Genomic DNA, 20770 nt, shown 5'->3' on the forward strand with positions numbered 1-20770 from the left:
GAGGTTGGGGACACATCTGTGGCCGCCACAGGCCCTGACTGGACACCCCACCTCCACTGCAGCCACATGGGAGCATCTGGGGAAAATGCCAACACAGAGGGGACCTCTGATTCTGGTTGCAAGTATCACAAAAAGTGGCTGAGGCTCAGCAGGACTGGAGAGAAGGAGATGCAGAATCTGCATGAAAATGTGAGCCACACCAGCTATTAGTATTTCAGCCCTGAACCAGGAGAGGAGGAAGAGGAAGGTGACGAGATTTTCCCGAGGTGGCTGAGAGGACTGCAGAGGCAGCTCTGTAGACCAGTGCTGAGAACCTTCTGGAGGGACTTCCCTGGTGGTCCAGTGGTTAAGAATCCACCTTCCAATGCAGGTTCCATCCCTAGGCAAGGAACTGAGATCCCACTTGTCTCATAGCGACTAAGCTCGAGTACCCCAACTACTGAGCCCTCACACCTCAACTTGAGAAGCCTGCATGCTGCAACGAAGAGTCCATGCAAAGACCCAGCACAGCAAAAAAAGATTATGGAAACAAGAATCAATTCGTGCCTTTCCATAAACACTCTTGTCATGACTCCCTGCAGCCGGCTCCTGGGAGATCTCCCATGACACCCAGATCCCTCTGGCTAGGAGGGCCCATCCTCTCTCCCAAGAGGGTTGCTCAGGTGATCTGTTACCCCAGCCCCAGCAGTGTCAAACAACCATGCCTGTGGAATGCTTGTGGATTAGGGCCTAGGAATTTGGACAGGTAGAGTGAGATGGTTCATCTCTGTTCCATAGTCTGAGAGCTCTGACTTGAAGCCAGAGTGACTTAGTGGCTAAGGCTGGAATCTTCTAGAAACTCTTCACATGCATGCTTCTGGCTGTTGCCTGGGATATTCGTGGTGCTGCGGCTTCTCCACGTATGTAGTCAGGGCTTTCCCCCAGCATAGAGCCTTGGTTCAGAGGGCAAGCATCTGAAGAGGGGACAAGTCAAGAAAAGGCTGCATTGCCTGTGACCTAACCCTGAAAGTCACAGCTTCACCGCACCCGCTTTGTTAGAAGTGAGCCTAGGTGCTCTTCGAGGGTGGACAGGACAGTTGAGGGAACTGCACTTTCTGTTGTTCCAAATACCTATTTCAAGAAACAGTCCAAAGATGCTGTAAGTGCTCTGGTGAGATGAGGCTGGTGACTCAAGTGAAAGATCTAAGAGAGCTTTGGAAATTGAGTCATGATGACCCACCTTGGGTTGCCTAGAGACACCAAAGACCAGCCAGCCATAGGTCACCTTGGCTGATGCTGGACAGGGTCATACCTCAGAGAGAAAAGCCAATTACAGACACTAGAACTAACCCCCCACCCCCAGCTTGAGTCTTGAATCTTCCACTGTCAGGATCAGCAAGTCTTATAAATGCCTGCTGGTCTTTGGAACCTGAACGTCATCCTCTTTCCACCCAGCTTTCACTGGGGTGGATGCTGGGGGTGGGGGGCACCCAGGAGATGGGCCCTCACTACCCCCTGGGAAGGGTCAGGAGGGTCTCTGAGGAGGACACATTGTGCTGCTCCTTGAAGGTGAATTGGCAGAGTGGGGAGGGGAGGGCATTCTAGAAGCAGGGATCAAAGTTGGGCCTTGAGGAGATAAGGAACCTGGACTGGAAAGCAGTTTGGGAACTGTGTGCCAACAGAGATTGGACTCAGGTCACGGTTGGCAGGGAAGGTAGAGAGACTGTGAGTTACAAAATAGAGTATAAGCAGGGAGATGTTCTCATGGGAACTCATAGCCTGGGTGAATAATCCAGAGTCCAGGACCCTTGAGCCCTGTAGATCCAGACACTGGACATCCTTGGCCCTCTTGCTAACTGAGCTAGGACCTCACTGATGTGTAGTTTTTAGTTTGCAGGGGTGAGGAGCATCTCTTTCCAGTGGAAGGAATGGTGAGGACCCATCCGGGTCCTCCCATCTGTTGTCAGGGTCTTAGGGAGCTGGGTGGGTTGTCCAAGCGTTGCTGGGTGAGTGGAAATTTCAGCCGAGGGGGCAATCCACCTTTCCAGGTCTGCCTAGGGCAGGCAGGGCAGAGACCTCCCCGTGACGGGACTCTGGGCCCCCCTGTCTCGGGGCACAGGGGGACACACCTGTTTTTTATCCACCTCTGCCCTTGTCACACTTGGTTATTATGTCACCATCACGGATGCAGTCTGGCTGCTCCCCGAGCCTGGAGGGCCGCCCGTCTCCTCCGATTTGACATTGATTGAATTAGTCCAACCTCAGCCTTCTCCAGGTCCGTCTGCTGGAGCAGTTTTCAGAACAATTCTGAGTAGGCTTCTGATGAGTTGGGCCGCAGGTTTCTTCTGCACTAACTGTATTCCATGTGCCTTGGGTGAAGGTCAGGCCTGATCCAGTCTGTTTTTTTTTTTTTTTCCAGGCCATGCAGACTCAAAGCCTCAGAAATGTAGATAGGGAGAGGGTGAGGGGCTCACTCTACTGCTTCTAACCGTGGCGGGTGACAGCACTCCATTGGTTAAACACAACTCAGACAGGTGAATTAGAAGCTTTTTTGGAATTAGATGTGGTTGTAAGTTCTCCAGAGGAAACGTGGCTCAGGCTGAAAGAATGTGTTGGGTAGTTCCCGGAGTGTGAGCCTGGCCGACTCTGTGGCCTGTCCCGGCTGCAGTCTGGAACACCTGCTCTCCATCTCTGAAGACCTGTGGGTGTGAAGATCTCCCCTGAGAGCCCAGGGTGGGGGCGGTGGGGTGGGAGGAGCAGAGATCTCGGGGCCCAGGTCCCGAGTGATGCAGCCACTGAGGGCCTCAGCGTGCGGCTCTTGGCATCTGGCCTGCTCAGCCCAGCGGGGCCGCGTTTTCCTCTTTCACGGGCTGTGTGGTTGGGGAAGAGAGGTTGGCAGAGCAACCCCAGGAGCCCCAAGGCCTTTGCAGACACCGGGGCTTAGGATAATGACAGCTGGCATTGGCTCCTGGCTCTGGCCTGTGCTTTTCGGCAGGGCAGTCTCTGTGTTGTGGGCCAGGCCAGAGCCCTGGGTGAGGTCTGCGGCCCCTGCCTGCCCTGAGCTGGCTGAAAGTCTCCAAGGCAGCATCCAGGAGAGGCTGGGGGCCCTAATATGCTGGAGACAAATGGCACAGGAGTCTTACAGATTCCTGCAGTTGGCCCTGGTCACAGAAGGACGCGGGGGAATGGGGAGACGCTGTAGAATGAAGGAGAGACTGCTTGCTGCACGCTCTCAGCATCACTTCTCACGCTACAGGCGCCTGCACCAGGGGCCCAGACTTGGGGACCCTGCCTTCCCTTGGAGGTAGAGCTGGCGGCTCCCCGCCTCCCCCAGAGGCCTCGTGCCCTGCACGTCTCCCTCCTGCCTCTCTGCCTGGGCCCCTGGGGTCTGCTCTTATCTCCCTAGAGCACTGGGTTGGGGTCGGTGGAACTCCTGGGCTTGAGTGGCCCTCCCTACCACTTCTTACCCATGACCTCTGCAAGTGAGTTCACTGCCTTGGTTTCCTCGTCTGTAAAATTGAGCTTCTCTTGCTCACTTTGGAAGACAGTGCCTAGCACCCAGGGTGAAATTGAATCATGTATTTCCCAGCCCCTTGCATGCCCGCTTGTATTCCTGGTCCCCTTGTAGGTCTGTACACCTGTCCTCCTCGCCTGTATCTCCTCCATAGCCAAGGGCTCCAGGGTGAAGCAGAAGGTTGTCTCACGGTGATGGGTTGAGAGCCCTGGTTGCACCTGACATCCTGGATCTTTTCAGTAGGAAGGTATCACTGTAGAATGAGATCCCCTGGCCTGAACTTAAGCTTGAAGCTCGCGTAAACCTTCCCATGGTCACCTTTTGAGCTCCTGCAATGAGTTAAGCTGTGCCAACAGAGCTGAGCCCAGAGGATTGAGTCTTGAGGACCAGACGCCGTTCCAAGTGCGTGCCCATCTTATCTCTTTTCATCTGTCCAACAGCCTCTTGAGGTTCTCCATTTTCCAGATAAGGAAACCAAGGCTCAGTAATTTGCCCAGGATCACCCGGCTTGTAAGTGAACCTGTATTCAAATCGGGACTTGAGCCCCAAAGCCTGCATCTCCCCCATCATGCCGCCCGAGGTACACAGGTGCCACGTGGCCTTGAGGGGGTGGAGGACACGGAGCAACCAGCAGTGTGGTGAGTGCAGCGACAGGAGAGAGAGGTCGGGGGTGTGCTCCCGGAGTGCCCAGGGCTTTCTCAATGTTGGCACTGCAGGGCCTACGTCCTGAGAAGCCCCCTATCCTGGACACAACAGGACAGTTTGTGCCCATGGTCTGCTTTTCTCTGTGGGCCTGTCTCTCTGCTCAGGAGGACTGGGGATCAGAGAACAGTCCTGCAGCTGGGAGGGACGTTCGTTTATCTCAGACTGTACTGTGTTCGCATCCCAGGAGCATTCAGGGCTTGGCATCAGCACCCCACACTCCGGGCCAGGATAAAAGCATTCATTCAAACCAGCCAGGACTTTCTGGCTGATGGGGGCTCAGCCAGAAGGCCTTTGTTCTGGTCACTGGGGTCAAAATCCTTCAGAACAGGCATCTGTTCTGACCCCATCCCCTCTGTCACCTCGCCCAGGGAAATTGGAAGCTCAGCAACAGAGGCTGGACGTATTTGGAAGGTCTGGAAGAGAGATTTGGCCACAGGCTTGTTGGGGCCATGGGTGTCAGATTCCTAGGGCTGCCAGAATAAAGGACCACAAGCTGGGTGACCAGGTGACTCAACAGAAGTGTGTGGTCTCCCAGCTCAGGAGGCTGGAGGCCTGAAGTCGAGGTGTCGGCCGAGGTGGGTCCTCTGAGGGCTTGGGAGGGAGCAGTTTGTCAATGGCCATCTTCTCTCCATTTTTCACAAGGTCTTCCTTCCTTCCAGTGTCTGTCTCTGTGCCTGAATTTCTCCCTTTCATTAAGACGCTGGGTATATCGGATGAGGCCCAGCCTCATCACCTTGTCTTAAATAATTATATCTGCACTGACCCTATTTCTAAATACGGTCACATTCTGAGACATGTCTGCTAAAAAAAAGCACAACCTGCAGGGTGAGAGTTTTGTGTTATTCCGTGAGCATTCAGAGGACGTCAAGCCTGAGAGATGGGACCCTGAGATGACTCTGAGGGACTGTTCTGAAGAGGCAAGGGTGGGGCAGGGGGAGCCAGGGTGCATAGGAGTTTTTGTAACAAAGACCAGGTAGTCAGAACATCAAAAGATGACTATTAATTAAAGAAAACCAGACATCTCACATTAAGGAATTTAGTGCTTTTCTGTGTATGAGAAGATGAAAGAGTCTGGGTTCACTGACGTCACTCCTTTGATGGGCACCTCAGCTACCTGCAGCTAACGTCCTGCTTTTCTCCATCCTGAGTTCCCTCGGGGAGCACAGCTGGGGGTGAGGCTGAGGGCTTGGCCCTGGGCAGCCCCTTTGGTTTGTCTGCATCCTGAGTTCCCTCAGGGCTCACGGTTCGGGGCCGCCGTCATGTGATGGCTTGACGGCTGAAGCATCCTGTGTTTACTGACAGGACAGGCAGCATCCCAAGTCCAGATACTCGGGATCAGGACTTCAGCGTGTGAATTGAGGGGGGGAGCATAATTCAATCCATACCTGTGCCTTTAGAGGCAACAGGGTGTGATGGAAGGAGCGAGTCTCAGCTTGGGGGTCTGATGGACTTGAGTTTAAATCTTAGCATTGCCAGTTACATCGAAGACCCTGGGGTCTGAGCCTCAGTTTCCTTACCTGCAAAGTGGAGTCTGGTCTTCGGTTTACCTATGTATTTTCAACTGAAGGACAACTCCACTTCTCCAGGCACGTGGTGGGGGACATGAAGTGACCTCACGGGGCTGTGGGGACAGAGAGAGCCATGGAAGCCCCAGCAGGTGCTCTGTGAACATTCCCTGTTGCAATGGGAGATGCTCCGAGGGCCAGAGAGTTTCAGCTGGTGGAGGTCCCCCGGGCCCTCATTTCATGTGCCCTGGGCTTGTTCCTCTTAAGATGGGCTGCTTCTCAGAGCCCTGGACTTGAGAGGAGGCTGTGGACAGCCCCTGCAGGGCCCCCAGTGGCCTCCTCCTTCCGGCCTCATGATGCAGGAGAGTCTGGATTCCTGGGAACTGCAGGCAGCAGGCCCTGGCCAGCATGAGAAGCGAAGTGCGGCGGCAGGAGGGTCAGAGATGCTATGCCCCCTTCGTTTGCCCACACAGAAGCCAAGGAAAGCCTCGCAGGGTTCCTGTGCTATTTTCCTCCTTTGCCTCCCCTGGGTAAACTCCGAAATGGAAACTCAAAGATGTAGAATGGCTCCTCCGCCATTTTCCACTATTTCATGATAGTGTTGAAACCCCAGGGCCATTTCCCGGCCCAGCATCCTGCCAAATCTCCAGCACGTTCCCGGCCTCCCCGCCGGCATCTGAGCTGAGTGCTGTGTAGGCCGCTGGCCAGAGCCTTCTAAACATAGCTCCGTCCTCAGAGCAACAAAGCCCCGATCCCCTGAGTGGCATCCGCCCTGACGGCAGGCCTCCGGGCTGTTGGTCAGTCTCCCCTACCAGGATGGGAGGGAGGAACGGGGACAGAGAGGGAGTGGCCAGGACAGAGGAGCCTCTGAAGAAGCTGGTTCTGTGACACGTGAGGCCCAGACACCTGTGGCCTTGGCCCTGAGTTCCTGCCTCCTGTCTCTGGCGATGTGTGGGGCCCAGGCCTTGTCCCAGGCAGGCTCTGCTAAGCCGGGACTGAGGGACAGGAGGCTGGTCGGTGCTGAAGGGAGGGAAGAAGGGTGATCCTCCCAGGAGGAGACGGTAAGATCCTGTCTTTAGGGTCAGACCCTCTGGTCTGGACTCACAACGCCACGTCTAGGCTGGGTGACCCTGGGCAGATTCTTCACCTTAAATCTCAGTTTCCACATCTGGGAAGCACGGATCCTAAGGCCCACGCTGGGGGGATTCAGCAGTGGTGCGGGATGGCTGCAGCAGTGGTCCCTCGGTGCCTGGGCCTGGTGCTCGGACGCTGTGGCCGGCTGGTGTGGGTTCAGCTTGTCCTCTTGTCCCAGCACCTCATTCCACCTGCTCTGTGGTACTTGGATGACCCTTCATTCGGCATCTTTAATTTCACCTTGTGGGTATAGCATGGAGCCTCTCTTGCAGACCCAGTGACCTGAGAGGTACCCTGAACCCAGAACATCCACCACCTGTTAGACAGGTCACAGCCGAGCCTCTCTCCCCACTCATGGGCCTCTGACTTCAGAACTTACCTCTTCAGCCACACTATGTCCAGCTGGGGACAGAGACTCCTTTAAAACCTCTGCTCAAATATGAACATATCCATTGAGCACTGGTGAAAGAAGCTAGAATTATTAAAAATAATAAAATCCTGGATTTCTCAACATCAGGCCTGGCTCTGGGAGCACCAACCCATGTCTTCCCCTCCCATCCACTGAATTCTGCTTAAGGCAGGGGGACCTGACCTGTTCCCAGGTCTCTAACATCAAGGAAGGTGGGACCCTACCCCCTACCACTAAGGGGTCCTCAGGAGAGACCCCAACTTACAGCCTTACCATATGGACAGCCTGGTCTTCATACAAAAAGAGGCCACTCTGCCTGAGACGCTTCACTGCTACAAGTGGTCCAGGCAGCTGCCTAATCTTAGTGATACTCTGTGGATAGAGACTGGTCAGGATTAGATGTGAAATGCCCAAGTGCTGGCAGGGGTCAAGATAGGGACTTGTTGGTGGAGGCATCAGCCCCTGTTGTTTAGACCTGCCTTTCTGCTGACAGCAAGTCCCCTGGCAAGGGGGCTCCTTGGGGAAATCAGGCACTGAGGGGATTAGGATCCCCAGTCCTCTGTTGCTATGGCTACGATGCGGTTAGGATGCCCTGTCTTTTGTTGCTATGGCTACATTCACAGAGCATGAACTCAGCACCACAGCGCCGTGAGATAGGTCACAGCTATGAAGTGGTAAAACCAGAATTCTCTTTCTGCTATTGTGGCCTTTAGGGGTTCTTCACAGTTTGAAGTTCCAAGGTTTCCAGTATGATCACAATTCTCAAAGAGCATTTCTAGAGGCTGCTGGAAATACACACCCACAACAAGCAAGCTGGCAGACCGTTAACAGAGCATGGAGCTTTCTTGGGGGGCAGTCATGCTGATCTAACCTGCCAGAGCCCCTGGAGGTAGCAGAAATATGTCAGCAAAGGAAACCATCTCTTTAGTGTATTTGGATTTTTCAGAAGGGTTTGGCAAAGTTCCATGCTGAAAAATTTTCATACATAGAAAAAAAAATTAATTGCTTCACTGTGACTTTGCAGGGATTGCCTTGTTCTGCATAGGAGTCAGTTCAGGGACAGGAAGATATTCCTGAGGATGAACCTGTTCTTTTCTTGATGGAGAGCTGTGAACAGGAAAGTGTCTTAGCTCGTTTTTTGGGTTGGTTTTTTTTTTTTGGCCATGCTGCAAGGGATTGAAAGCACCAAGTCCTAACCACTCTACCACCAGGAAATTCCCAGCTCATTATCTCTTTAATTAAAGATCTGGAAGAGAAAGTATATAGTGAAAATTCCACATAGGATTCTTGGAGAATGAGAAGTCAAATTAATGGAATGTGCATATTTTCTTGCTTTGGTTCCCAAATCATTGCTAACAGTCAGCATTTTGTAGGCCACTTTGCTCCAGGAATGTACGAGTGTTTCCATCCACTCGACACACACCCATCGGGTGCCCCCACGTGCCAGGCGCTGTGCTGGGTCCAGACACGTGTCCTACGTATTGTTATTCTGCGTTACAGAAGTGGGATTGCATGCTTCTTCCACTTGCTTGTTTTGTTTACTGATGGATGGTAAACATCACAGTGCAAAGAACTACCTCACCCTTTTTAGTATCTGCCTGGTGCCATTTTCCCACAAAATGCTTGTACAGTAATTTAATCAGTCCCCTCTTATTGGGCATTTCCATTATTTCTGGATTGCACATATACCAATATAGCCTGAAACATCCCTGTACTCGGATATTGCACATGAGGAGTGTTTCTGAGGATGGCTACCCAAGTGGGCGTACTCAGTCAAAGGATCTATGTGCTTTCACATTTTTGATAGATGCTGATGAATTTGCCTGCAAAGCATATCTACTTCAATTTTAATAAGCCCCAAATTACCATCTGGCAATGCTCAGTTTCTCAAATCCCTACCCACATTGGATATTATATTAGTTTCCTATTGCTTCTGTCACAACTTATTGTATATTTCTTGTTCAATCGTATTTGTTGTTGTTCAGTTGCTCAGTCATGTCTGACTCTTTTTGCAACCCTATGGACTACAGCATGCCAGGCTTGCCTGTCTGTCACCATCTCCTGGAGTTTGCTCAAACTCATGTCCATTAAGTCGGTGGTGCCATCCAACCGTCTTATCCACTGTCATCCCCTTCTCCTCCTGCCTTCAGTTTTTCCCAGCATCAGAGTCTTTTCCAATGAGTCGGCTCTCACATTAGGTGACCAAAGTATTGGAGCTTCAGCATCAGTCCTTCCAATGAATATTCATGATTTCCTTTAGGACTGACTGGTTTGAGCTCCTTGCTATCATAACCACTGTCATAAACTATCATATATGTAGTGGTTTAAAAACAGCAGGAATTTATTATCTTACAGTTCTGTAATTCAGAAGTCCAATGCTGGACTGAAATCAAAGTGTTGGCTGGGCTGTGGTCCTTCTGGAAGGTCTAGAGAGATACTGATCTGCAGTCCATGGTGCATCCATATTCAAAGCCACTGAGGTCTGGATGACTGGGTGGGTGGGGTCTTGGCACATGGCTTTGCTCTGACACTGACTCTGCTGCTCCTTGCCATGTAGTAAGCCCCTTACCATTACACTGGATGCCCTGGCATAACCTGGGCTTCTTTCCTTACGTCAGGTCAGCTGATTAGCACCCTTCCACCCATGACTTTATCCCCTTGCCATGTAACATGACATGCCCACAGCTCCCAGGGAGGAGGGTGTGGACATTGTGCAGGGTGAAGGGGGATCAGTATTCTGCCTTCTGCAAATAGGATCAGCCTTTTGTTTCTGTTCTAAGTGAAAACATGGTACCCTGCTCTTTTAAGTCATGTCTTCTTGGTTATTGGTGAGGTCAAATATCTTTTCTGTGTGAGGAAAACAAACTAGTTTCTCTGGCAGTAAGTTGTCGGTTCTTACCCTTCTTTCCTTTTCTGCTGGGTTGCCTTTTTAAAATTGAATGATAAATCTTTGAAGGCAAGGGCCTTCTCATATTCATGTTTGCATCTCAGTGCTTCAAAGTGTAGCCCGGTTCAGAGAACAGCCTTGGTGCCTGTGGGCACTCTGCTTTTCTCTCCCTCACTCCCACACCAAGCTCTTGCTATTCTGTTTTGGAAAATATGTCAGGAGGCCTCTGGTTGAACTGGCTGAGTTGAGTCTGTGTTCTGGAAGACACGGTGGCTGAGTGCTTTACTTATGGACTCTGGGGTCACACAGGCTGAGAGCCCTGTCCCCGGCACAGCCCCGATTCAGGAGGCTCTCCCACCGTCTCTGAGACTCCGTTTTCTCACCAGTAAGAACAGCAGTGGTGGCATGCTGACCTTTTTGGGTTGCTGCTTTGGGAGCCAGGGACAAGAGCGGCTCCTTCTGAAAGGCAGCCCCTGCTTGCTGAGCTACGCTTACCATGGTGATGGAAGCCACGGGCGGCGCCGTGGGCAGGGGGTGGAGGGGTGGGCGGCTGGGCCAAGATGAGTGGGACTCTGGGGAGACCCAGAGAAGGGCAGTGTTAGGTCATTCTGCAGGGTGATGGGCCGTATGCTCTCCTGTTACTGAACCAAACTTGGGCCCGCTTGCCCACATGCAGTCAAGCCAATCTGCTGACACCAGGTCGTGGTGAAGGAAAGTGCAGCCTTTGTTGTAAGGGCAAGCAGGGAGTGCCAGTGGCTAGAACACAAAAGACCTGAAATCCCTGATGGATTTGAGAAGGGTTTTTGCTTTTAATTTTTATTGGAGTAAAGTTGATTTATGATGTTGTGTTAGTTTCAGGTGTAGAGCAAAGTGAATCTGTTATATTTACATTCAGCCACTTTTTTTTTTTTTAATTATTTTCCCACATAGGCCATTGCAGAGTATTGAGTGGAGTTGCCTGTGCTCTACATCAGGTTCTTATTAGTTTGGGGTTGATAAATACACATTACTGTATATAAAATGGATAACTAATAAGAATCTGCTGTAGGGCACAGGAGAGTGTTTTTCAAGACAGGGAGAGGGAGAGAGTTGCACCTGTGTGATCAGCTTGTGGACAGTCTTCTGATTGGTTGGTGGCGAGGTAATCAGGAGTCAATATCATCAACCTTCTGGTCCCAACTCTTCCGGGGGTCTGTGTGTTTGTGGTTGGCATACGGGTAACTCCTTCCACCTGGTGGGGGTTTTAGTGTCTGTCAAATAGCTGAAGGTTATGGCTCTGAATACTGTATGTAGTCCTGGAGGAGGCGCTAAAGGTCCTAAACTTTGTTTAATGGCTAAACTATTATTTTGTTTTGCTTGACTGTTTTCCTGTGGTTCTGCATTTTCTCACTTCTCTGATTAAATTTGTTCTTTGGAACTCAGGGAAAGCCTTAAAAGGCTAAAATTACTCTACCAACAAGAGGCAAACAGAGGACAGGGGATGGGGGTCTGTCCCAGGGAGGCCCCAGAGGGCCCTGCTTGGTTACACTTGGACAGTTTTTTTGAAAAGTGACAGAAGAGATTTGAATCACTTTCCACTTATTCAGAGGTGTCAGAGCCCTGGTCCCTGCTGGAGCCCCTGGTGAGCGCAGAGCCTGGCACATGTGGGTGACTTTTACCGTGTCCCCATGCTGGCCTTCTCCTCGTCACCCCTCAGAGGGGCTGTGGGGAGATGCTGTCCACTGGGCCTGATGGTCCTCTTTGCTGGGCGAGCCTTGCTTGGTGAACAGAAGCATGACCTGTGCTCTGGGGTGTGCCAGGCTGGGGGTCAGTGCCAGGCCAGGGCTACAGCTGTCCAGTGCAGGGGCCAAGCCTACAAATGCCCTGGACTGAATGCCCATCTTCTCAGGCCTGCAGTGTTGACCAGGGGACACACCTATCACTCCTAGGAACAGAGCTTCATTCCCTTGGCTGCCTGGCCAGAGCTTCCCTGCTGATCCCTAGACTTATACTCACACTTTCGCCCTGGGTGTGTCCTTAGAAGACCCTGTTCACAGTCTCCTGTCCACACCCATTAGCCCTAGGTACTTCAGCTCAAGAGCACTCAGGCCAGGGCCTGCTCATCTGGGCCTCTCTGGGTCTGGCTCCACGCTTGCTTTCAGCATGGCACATGCCCAGGCAGAAGGAGAAGGCAGGTCCCTCCCTCCCCTCGACCCTTCCATAAGGCTTGCTGGGGCCCCAGGACACCTGCCTCAGGAGAGTTTCTCTCTGTGGGTTTCAGACAGCTGCATCTGGAGCCCTAAACCCCCTCACAGCCAAGGGCTGGTGGTGGAGGGGAGCCCCCCTATCCTGAATACTGTACTATCCTGGGGGGCCCCTTGGCCTCCGAGTCCCAGTTTCCAGCTTGGCAGCGTGGGACAAGTAACCCCTCCCTGCTCCCCGGTGGTGGAGTCACAAAGGGAGGTCAGGGACATGGAGCCCGCCGGGGCTGGCCCCATGAGGGGCTGTCAGTGGTTGATCTGATGCCCCTCACTTCCTCTGCCCTTCTTTCCCTCGGAAGCTGCCAATCCCCAGGCCTCAGCCTGACAGCAGGTCTGGAGCTAAAGTAGCAGTGACGGCTGACTGGCCGGGCCACAGCGGCCTCTCCCGTGGCCTCCTCCCTCTCCTGGGCCTCGGGGTGGAGAGATGCCTTCTCTGCCTTTCTTCACTCTCTCTCCTGCCGAGCAGAGCTGGCAGCCTTGAGAGGGCACCTGGGCTAGAGGGCGTGGTGCCAGCCACACCCTCCTCCTTCAACACTGGCAGCTCCTTGCCGGGCAGCCCTGGACCCCAGACCAGGCCCCCCAGGAGGGCCCCCTGCAGCCGCCCCACTGCACAGTCTCGGCAGCCCTTGCCCGCACCGTCAGCAGGGCCTGCTGGGCCTGGACCCCAGCCCTCCTGTACAGCGCCTGAGCCTGGAGCTCATTAGCTCTCCTTATTAAATCCATCTGCTCTGCCTTGAAGAATGGCCCAGCGTCTCCGCGCTCCCGCCCCGGGTGTGTGAGGGGGAGGGCTGTACACAGACTCCGCCGTGTGTGCGGCTCCCTGCAGGGCAGCAGCCTGGCATGTGGGGCGGGTGAGGGCCCCGCCAGCCTGCAGGCCGTTCCCAGGCTCGGCCCTTCCAGGGCCGTGGGTCAGCTGGTCTGCGTGTCACTGACGAACCCGCTCCCTCCTCCCCCCACAGGAGTGCATCATTGACGAGGACTGCGGGCCCAGCAGGTACTGCCAGTTTTCCAGCTTCGAGTACTCCTGCCAGCCATGTCGGGACCAGCAGACCGTGAGTGTGCCCAGAGACCCCGGGGCAGCAGCACCTGAGCCGTGGGGGCCCAGGCGGGGGCACCTGGGGGAGGAGGCCAGCAGCCCGCGGTTCTCAGCGGGGTTTCCCGAAAGCCTCCTAAAGGGCCCCGCCATGGCCACACTTGAAAGAGCCAGTCCATGGTGCCCAGTGGGGCTGACTCCTGGGGTGATCAGGAAGCTGTCTGCAGACATGCTGCCACTCTGCCCGCCTAGTGATCTCTGGCCCCATCGCCTGCCTCATAGATACCAGAGATGGGGAGAGAGGGCTGAGGAGGAGGCCCCATGTTGTCTCTTCCCTGGGGAAGACCCATCCCAGTAGACACAGCCAGCAACAGCAGGGGGCCTTGGACAGGGAAGGGGCACCCCACCCCCCACATCTTCCTCCCAGTCTGTTCGGAGAGGGTAGAAGGGGGCCCAGGAAGAAGCCAGAGCATATTCCAGATGGAGCTTCCACCAGGAAACAGGAAGCTAGGGAAGAGAGACTTTCCTTCTGCCCAACAGATGCTTTGGTCCAGGCCATATATAGGCTTTCTTGTCCTTGCTGTTATTAAGGCAATCACACAGCCTGATAGGGCTTCCTAGGTGGCGCTAGTGGTAAAGAACCCACCTGCCAATGCAGGAGACACAGGAGAGTGGATTCAGTCAGGAAGATCCCCTCGAGGAGGGCATGGCAACCCACTCTAGTACTCTTGCCTGGAGAATCCCAATGATGCAGGAGCCTGGTGAGCTGCAGTCCATGGGGTCCCAAAGAGTCAGACATGACTGAGCAACTAACCCTCCCTCCCTCCGTCATAACAAGTTTAGGAAGTCGAGGGCTTCTTGCTGCCCTGCCCGGCCCTGCCTGTGCTTGGGCGGCTGCTGGGTGCCACACTCTCTGTGTGACTCCAGGGCCGAGGCACCCAGGGCCTGCCCATCCACGGGGCTGCCCAGGCTGGGGCCTTAATCAGGCAGTCAGATTCACTCTCTGCCTGTGTCTGTGGGCCGTAAGCCATCTTCCTACCTAACAAAAAGGAGGCGAGGTCCAAGTCTGTGGGGGAACCGAGACGATGCGACCATCCTTTGTACAGTCTCGAGCTGCATAGGCTTCCGGCAGATGCCATGTTTCCCTCTACCTGCCCAGCTCTCACCTCTGCCCCCCTTGGCATCCCTAAAAGGCCCCCAGACCTAGGTGTCCTCCTGTCTGTGATGGGAGGAGGATGTGGGTTAGCTGACCTGTGCTCTCTCCAGGATCGGGGGTAGGAACGGGCTGGGCTCCCCATTCCTGCCGGATCGTTTATCTTCCCTCCTGCAGGTCTGCACCCGAGACAGCGAGTGCTGCGGAGACCAGCTGTGTGTGTGGGGTCGCTGCACCAAAGCTTCCGCCGCAGGCGGTAACGGGACCATCTGTGACAACCAGAGGGACTGCCAGCCGGGGCTGTGCTGTGCCTTCCAGAGAGGTGCGCGGCTCCCCTCGGCGCTGGACCAGCCCTGTCCCGAGCGCCAACACACCGGGCCTCGGGGGCCCCGTCCATGCCACCACACCTTTTCAGGGACCCCCTCCTGCGCAGGGTCCCCGGTACTCACTGCTATGTGTCCCAGCCCCACGACCTCTGCCTGGGGCCGAAGGCCAGCTCTCTGTGTCCCTGTCTCATTTGGGGAGGGGGGCTGTGATGTCTAGAAACTACATTCTTTCAGGATGCATGAGCCTGGGGGAGGGACACCTCTAGATGTGTGGACGAGGGCACCCTACTCCTCTGATCCCCAGGCTCACCCACTTTCTTGCCAGTGGCCCCCTTTTCCACTGCCCCTCCCAGGTGAGGCTGGCTCAGTGCTCTCCCAGCCACGGGTATTTCTGAAGGCCTTCCCCAGCCCCTCCACCACCCCAGTCCACCGGTGCCGGCTGCCCCAGCAGTTTTCTTCAGGGACATGGCTCGCTGGTAGCATTCCTCTGGGAGCAGTGGCTGCTCCTGTCCTGTCACTTCAATCAGATCCTTCAGCTGGCCTTCCAAGGCCTTCGCTGAGTCCAGCTTACTTGTCCTCCTTTTCTCTCCACTCACTCCTCGGGTCTTTTGGGAATCTCATTGCCTCAACCTTTCTCACCAGCCCAGTCTCAGGCCTTTGTTGGTTGTGTACCCACCCCCCTTTTTTTCTATTTTTCTGTTTTCTTTTTATATTATATATACACATACACACACATACTTTTCATATTTTAATTATACAAATATATTTTCAGTGTAGGAAAACTAGAAGGTACAGATAAGTCTTATCTATATCCTTCCAGATTGTTTTTCTTTGAACACATATATGTGTATTTTGTTGCAGTAATTCTTACCTGTTCAAAAATACTTCATTGCTCTTTTCCAGTCTTAATTTCTTCAGACCTCTGGCCTCAAAACCCAGCACAAGCCCATCTCTTCCAGGCAGTCCTAGTTGCTCAAGCCTTTTCAGCTTGTTCCCTCCTGAGCCCATGCTGCTATTCTTGTTTCCTATCATTCCATGTCTTCAACCCTAACCCCTACTTTGGGATTCACAGTGGAAGGTGGGGGGCTGCACCCCATTTCTCTGATCCTTCTCTTGGTGCCTGCCTGGTGCTGGGCATGCAGACGTGACTCTTGGCCGGTTCTAGGTCTGCTGTTTCCTGTGTGCACACCCCTGCCCGTGGAGGGTGAACTCTGCCACGACCCTGCCAGCCGGCTTCTGGACCTCATCACCTGGGAACTGGAGCCCGATGGAGCTTTGGACCGATGCCCATGTGCCAGTGGCCTCCTCTGCCAGCCCCATAGGTGAGGCTCCACCTGCCCTTCCTGTCGAGGGCCGAGAGCAGAGGAGGTGCCACCCAGTGGGGACCCAGGAGCAGAAGTTGGGGGGAGATGTGGATTTAAGACAGGTTTAGTTTGAGGTGTCCCTGGGTTTCCAGATGGAGGGCCCAGTAGTGATCTCTAGAATGAGGGCTCAGGAGGTATGGCCAGGGTACAGGTTTGGGCTCATCCAGGTGGGGAGTTGAAGCCTCCTGGGTAGATGCCCTTCAAAAAAGACTGGGTGGGGAGGGCTCCCAGGCCCATCATGACGACGACCAGAGAAGAAGAGGGCAGAGGAGACAGAAGGTGCAGCCAGAGAGGCGGAGGGGACCCGGGACAGCGGCCAGCAGAGTTGGAGGCCGCAGAGGGATGCGAGGCATCGGCCTGCTGGAGGCTGGTTTCTCAGTGTGCGTCTCACTCAGCGGCCACTGCTCTGCCAGAAGGATTCTCCCAGCAGAATCCAGGGTGGCTGGGCAGGCAGATAGGACTCTGGGCCCAGCCCACGAGGCCCAGGGCTCCCCATGGGCACAGCGGGTGAGCGCTCAGGGGCTGCTTCTGCCTGGGGGCCTGGGTGGGCAGGGGGCTGTAAGCGGTCAGACCTCGGAGTCCTTGGGTTGCCCCAGCAGGTCAGTCACAGGAGGACAGACCTGCGCTAGACACAGGAGAGCTGCCCTTTGAGGACACCTGTCACGGGTGACCCTCCATCAGCGTGTTTGAAGGCAAGGGTTAGGGGAGGTTGAGCTGGGGTCGCGCAGAGGGCGGGGCCTTAGTTTGAGGGCTCCCGATTTCTCCCTCCACAGCCACAGCCTGGTGTACGTGTGCAAGCCCACCTTCATCGGGGGCCGTGACGACGACGGGGAGAGCCTGGTGCCCAGAGAGGCCCCTGATGAGTATGAAGATGGCGGCTTCATGGAGGAGGTGCGCCGGGAGCTGGAGAACCTGGAGAGGAGCCTGTCAGTGGAGATGGCTCTCGGGGAGCCCGGGGCTGCCTCTGAGCAGCTGGAGGGAGAGGAGATTTAGACCCAGGCCTGTTGTGTGGGTAGACGTGCAATAGAAGTAGCTAATTTATTTCCCCAGCTGTGTCCCTAGGTGTGGGCTCACCAGGCTTTTTTCCGTGGCCTCTTCCCAGTCCATTTTCCTTCTGGCTTGAAACAACATGAGGGGCTGCACCCTTGTCCAGCACGCCCTGCCCCACTGTGCATCATCACAGCTCTGGTGCCTGGGGAATACTGGGGTGTGGGAGGCTGAAGCAGAACAGGGCTGCTAAACTGGTCCAAAGTATTGGCGGCTCCGCCTCTGCTGGTTGGCAGATGGCACGTTTTGTTTTATATGACATTGCCTTGAGCGTTGTTGGGGGCGGGAGGGGATGGAAGAGGATGCAGAATTTCCCCATGATGGGTTTTAGGGGAATGTGGACTCTCAGACACATGGAGAAGGATGCCCTGCTTTGCAAACGTAAACCTGTGAAAATGCAACCAGTGAATCTGTCATGTTGTTCCCGCCGTGGGCACAGGCACGTGCTGCCCCGAGCTGCCGCAGGTGAGATGTCATCCGCGTTGCCTGCATTCGTTCTCTCAGCAGTGTTACTCAGCTCCTACCTCTGTGCCAGGGCAGCAGTCCACGTCCTCTCACCACAGCCTGCTGAAGGGGGATGTTGGTCTCCCCGTCGGTCAGGATCTCGGAGGCTCCGAGATGTCATCTTGCTTGCCCAAGTCACACAGCTCGTGAAGACCAGAGCAGATTGCCCAGGTGTGACTCCATGCCCCGTGCTCACCCTACTGCTCCCCATCAGCTTCCGTGTGCCAAAAGTCCCCCCTGTGAGGAGGATGAGATTTTTCTTCCCTTTTTTTTTTGAGGCACATCTGGAACTAAAGTCAGACTGGTTCACATATCCCTGTAAGGTTAAACTTCTACTGTTAGAAATACAACAGGCCCCGTGCTGTGGGGTGGCTAGCATTCTCGTGGAGACAGAAAATACTAACACGGCCCCCTGTGGCACTCAGTCACGTCAGTAGCTTTGAAGGTACACATGACTGGAGCATAATATATGTTAACTTGCCAGAAACAGCACTTAGGTAGTCGTCGGGCCAGGATTATAAATGAAATTTGTAAAATCACTTACCAACAACTGAAGACCATGATCAGCCACATGGAGAAAATCAAACCAAGGAAGGCTCTATGAAATATGGTTGTAATATCCAAGCTGAGAGCACTGAATTGTATGCGGTTCCATAAATGATATTTTCAGGTGTCATGGACTGTTTCCATAATGTATGCATCCAGAGTTATTAAATGTTAAAGTCACAATTGTATAAGCATGCTTTCTTTGAGTTTTAAATTATGTATAAACACATATGTTGCATTTAGAAACCAAGCATAAATCACTTAAACTACTCTTTTGTAACTCTTGGACTTCTTTTTTTTGGCTTTAAATAGAAAACCCTTTCAGCCAAAAAAAAAAAAAAAAAATGAACTGCATTGTCCAAAAAGGAAAAAAAACCTCCTCCATAAGGCAAAATTTCCAGGCAATTGAAGCATCAAAATATTTTAGAAATGTTAACCATTTTTGGATGGGGATTAGTCCTCAAGAGTGTCAGTGCTTCGCTGTCTCTGGAAGAGTAAATGGAATTGTAAGCCCCTTCTGGGGCTTCCCTGGTAGCCCAGCTGGTAAAGAATCTGCCTGCAATGCAGGAGACCTCAGTTCAATTCCTGGGTCGGGAAGATCTCCTGGAGAAGGGATAGGCTACCCACTCCAGCATTCTTGGGCTTCCCTGGTGGCTCAGATGGTAAAGAATCCGCCTGCAATGCGGGAGACCTGGGTTCAATCTCTGGGTTGGGAAGATCCCCTGGAGGAGGACACAGCAACCACTCCAGTATTCTTGCCTGGAGAATCCCCATGGACTGTAGCCCACCAGGCTCCTCTCTCCATTGGGTCGCAAAGAGGCAGACAAGACTGAACGGCTAAGCACACAACACAGCACATGCCCCCTTTGAAGGGAGGCTGCTTTAATCAACTGTAGTTCTGGACCGAACACAGATCTTCAGGGACCATAATTCATAATAAAGCTACTATATATGAAGGTCAGGGTGACATATGGGTGATAGACACCAGATTAGATGGTATATTCGTATGTGTCTTCATTTACCCATGTTTAATCTTCATTAAACCCATGAGTATTTTCTTCATTTAGCAGATGAAATGGAGACTCAAAAGGCTGAAGAAACGTCAAACAAAAACAATTATCTAGTACAGTATGCCCAGGATATACTGATAATTTAAAGATGCGATATACAGCTGTTCTCCCTTTAGTGTCAACAATCACCAGGACCACTCTGCATCCTCATTACTTACCAGATGCTCAGGCCCAGGTGCTGTGATATGCCCCAGGGCTATCAAGTTGATCCAGACAGGGCCCCTTCCCTGAAGGTATCCCAGCCTAGTGAGGGAGATACACTGAATGCAGCACTGACAGAAAGCAAGCCATCAGCCCGTTATCTGCAGTGTTACAGGAGCCTGAAGGAGCACATGGCTTGGGAGAAGCAGGGTGCGAACTGGCTTTCGAAGGTGACAGTTGCTTAGGAGGGCAGAAGGAATAGGAAAGGGCATTTTGGGCCACAGGTAGAGGCAGGCAAAGAGGAGGGATGGTATAGAAGGGTAACTGCAAGTGATGCACAGTGGCTGGGAGGTGAGGTAAACTGAGCATTTGGAGAAGAGGCTGAAAACTACTTCATCCAAAAATTTATTGAGTGCCTACTAAATGTCAGGCCCTATGTAAGGTGTCAGGGAGACGGTGGTACATGAGATAAAACCAGGCTCCTGTCTCCTGGGGCTTATATGCAGGTATATTATCTTGTTCTTTGTCATCATAGCCACAAAAATGTAACAACATGAGAGGCTTGACTCAAGCAGCTGGTATATCTTGACTCACGATTCTAAGTGGAATGTATAAAGAGTAGTGGAGTTTGGTACTGGCATCATCCTGCTTACCCTTCCCAGGAAGGGAAGCAGCATGGGAACTGGCTTTCAAAGATGACAATTTCTCAGGAGGGCAGAAGGAATAGGAAAGGTTAGGCAGGAAGATGCGAGTACCAAACTATCACGTAAGGTAAGTATTCACAGGGTCTGGGGTTTAGGATACAAATATCTTTTGGGGGCTGTTATTCTCCTTACCACAGAATGATAAATGTCTGGGTCCCCTTGAATTCGTTGAGAAGGAAAGCAGTCCTGCTGTCAGCTATTTCTGGATTCCTTCTAAAGTCAACCACGAACAAGACAGATAAAGTGCTGTTAGTCTATGTTGTTTGAAATAAACAACAAGCAAACAGCGAACGAAATACAGCTTTATGAATCCCAACCCACCTGCTTTCCAACCTGCAAGGGGAAAGCAAGTTTAGAAAATAAAGTGTTTGGGTGTTGGTACAAGCTCTGAGTCTGAGCCCCATTTTCTGCATAGGTGAGTGGCTGGCTTGTCCACCCACCCAGTCTTAGACTGAGGAGGAGTATAATAGAACAAAAATGATTGCTGCTGATTCTTCCCAGCTTCCTCT

At 53.1% G+C, this 20770-nt stretch overlaps 1 protein-coding gene across 1 annotated transcript in view; it reads left to right on the plus strand.

Moving 5' to 3' along the window:
- The window catches only part of DKK3 (dickkopf WNT signaling pathway inhibitor 3), a 50740-nt gene extending 32124 nt beyond the window's left edge, over nucleotides 1-18616 (plus strand). The window contains exons 5-8 of the mRNA XM_043902925.1: nucleotides 13333-13425; nucleotides 14737-14881; nucleotides 16051-16207; nucleotides 17023-18616. Coding sequence (XP_043758860.1) covers nucleotides 13333-13425; nucleotides 14737-14881; nucleotides 16051-16207; nucleotides 17023-17242 — 615 coding nt within the window. The 3' untranslated portion in view covers nucleotides 17243-18616. The remainder of the gene's footprint in view (nucleotides 1-13332; nucleotides 13426-14736; nucleotides 14882-16050; nucleotides 16208-17022) is intronic.
- The last annotated feature ends 2154 nt before the right edge of the window (nucleotides 18617-20770 follow it).

This window comes from Cervus elaphus, chromosome 1, assembly GCF_910594005.1.
Source record: "Cervus elaphus chromosome 1, mCerEla1.1, whole genome shotgun sequence".
NCBI lineage: Eukaryota > Metazoa > Chordata > Mammalia > Artiodactyla > Cervidae > Cervus > Cervus elaphus.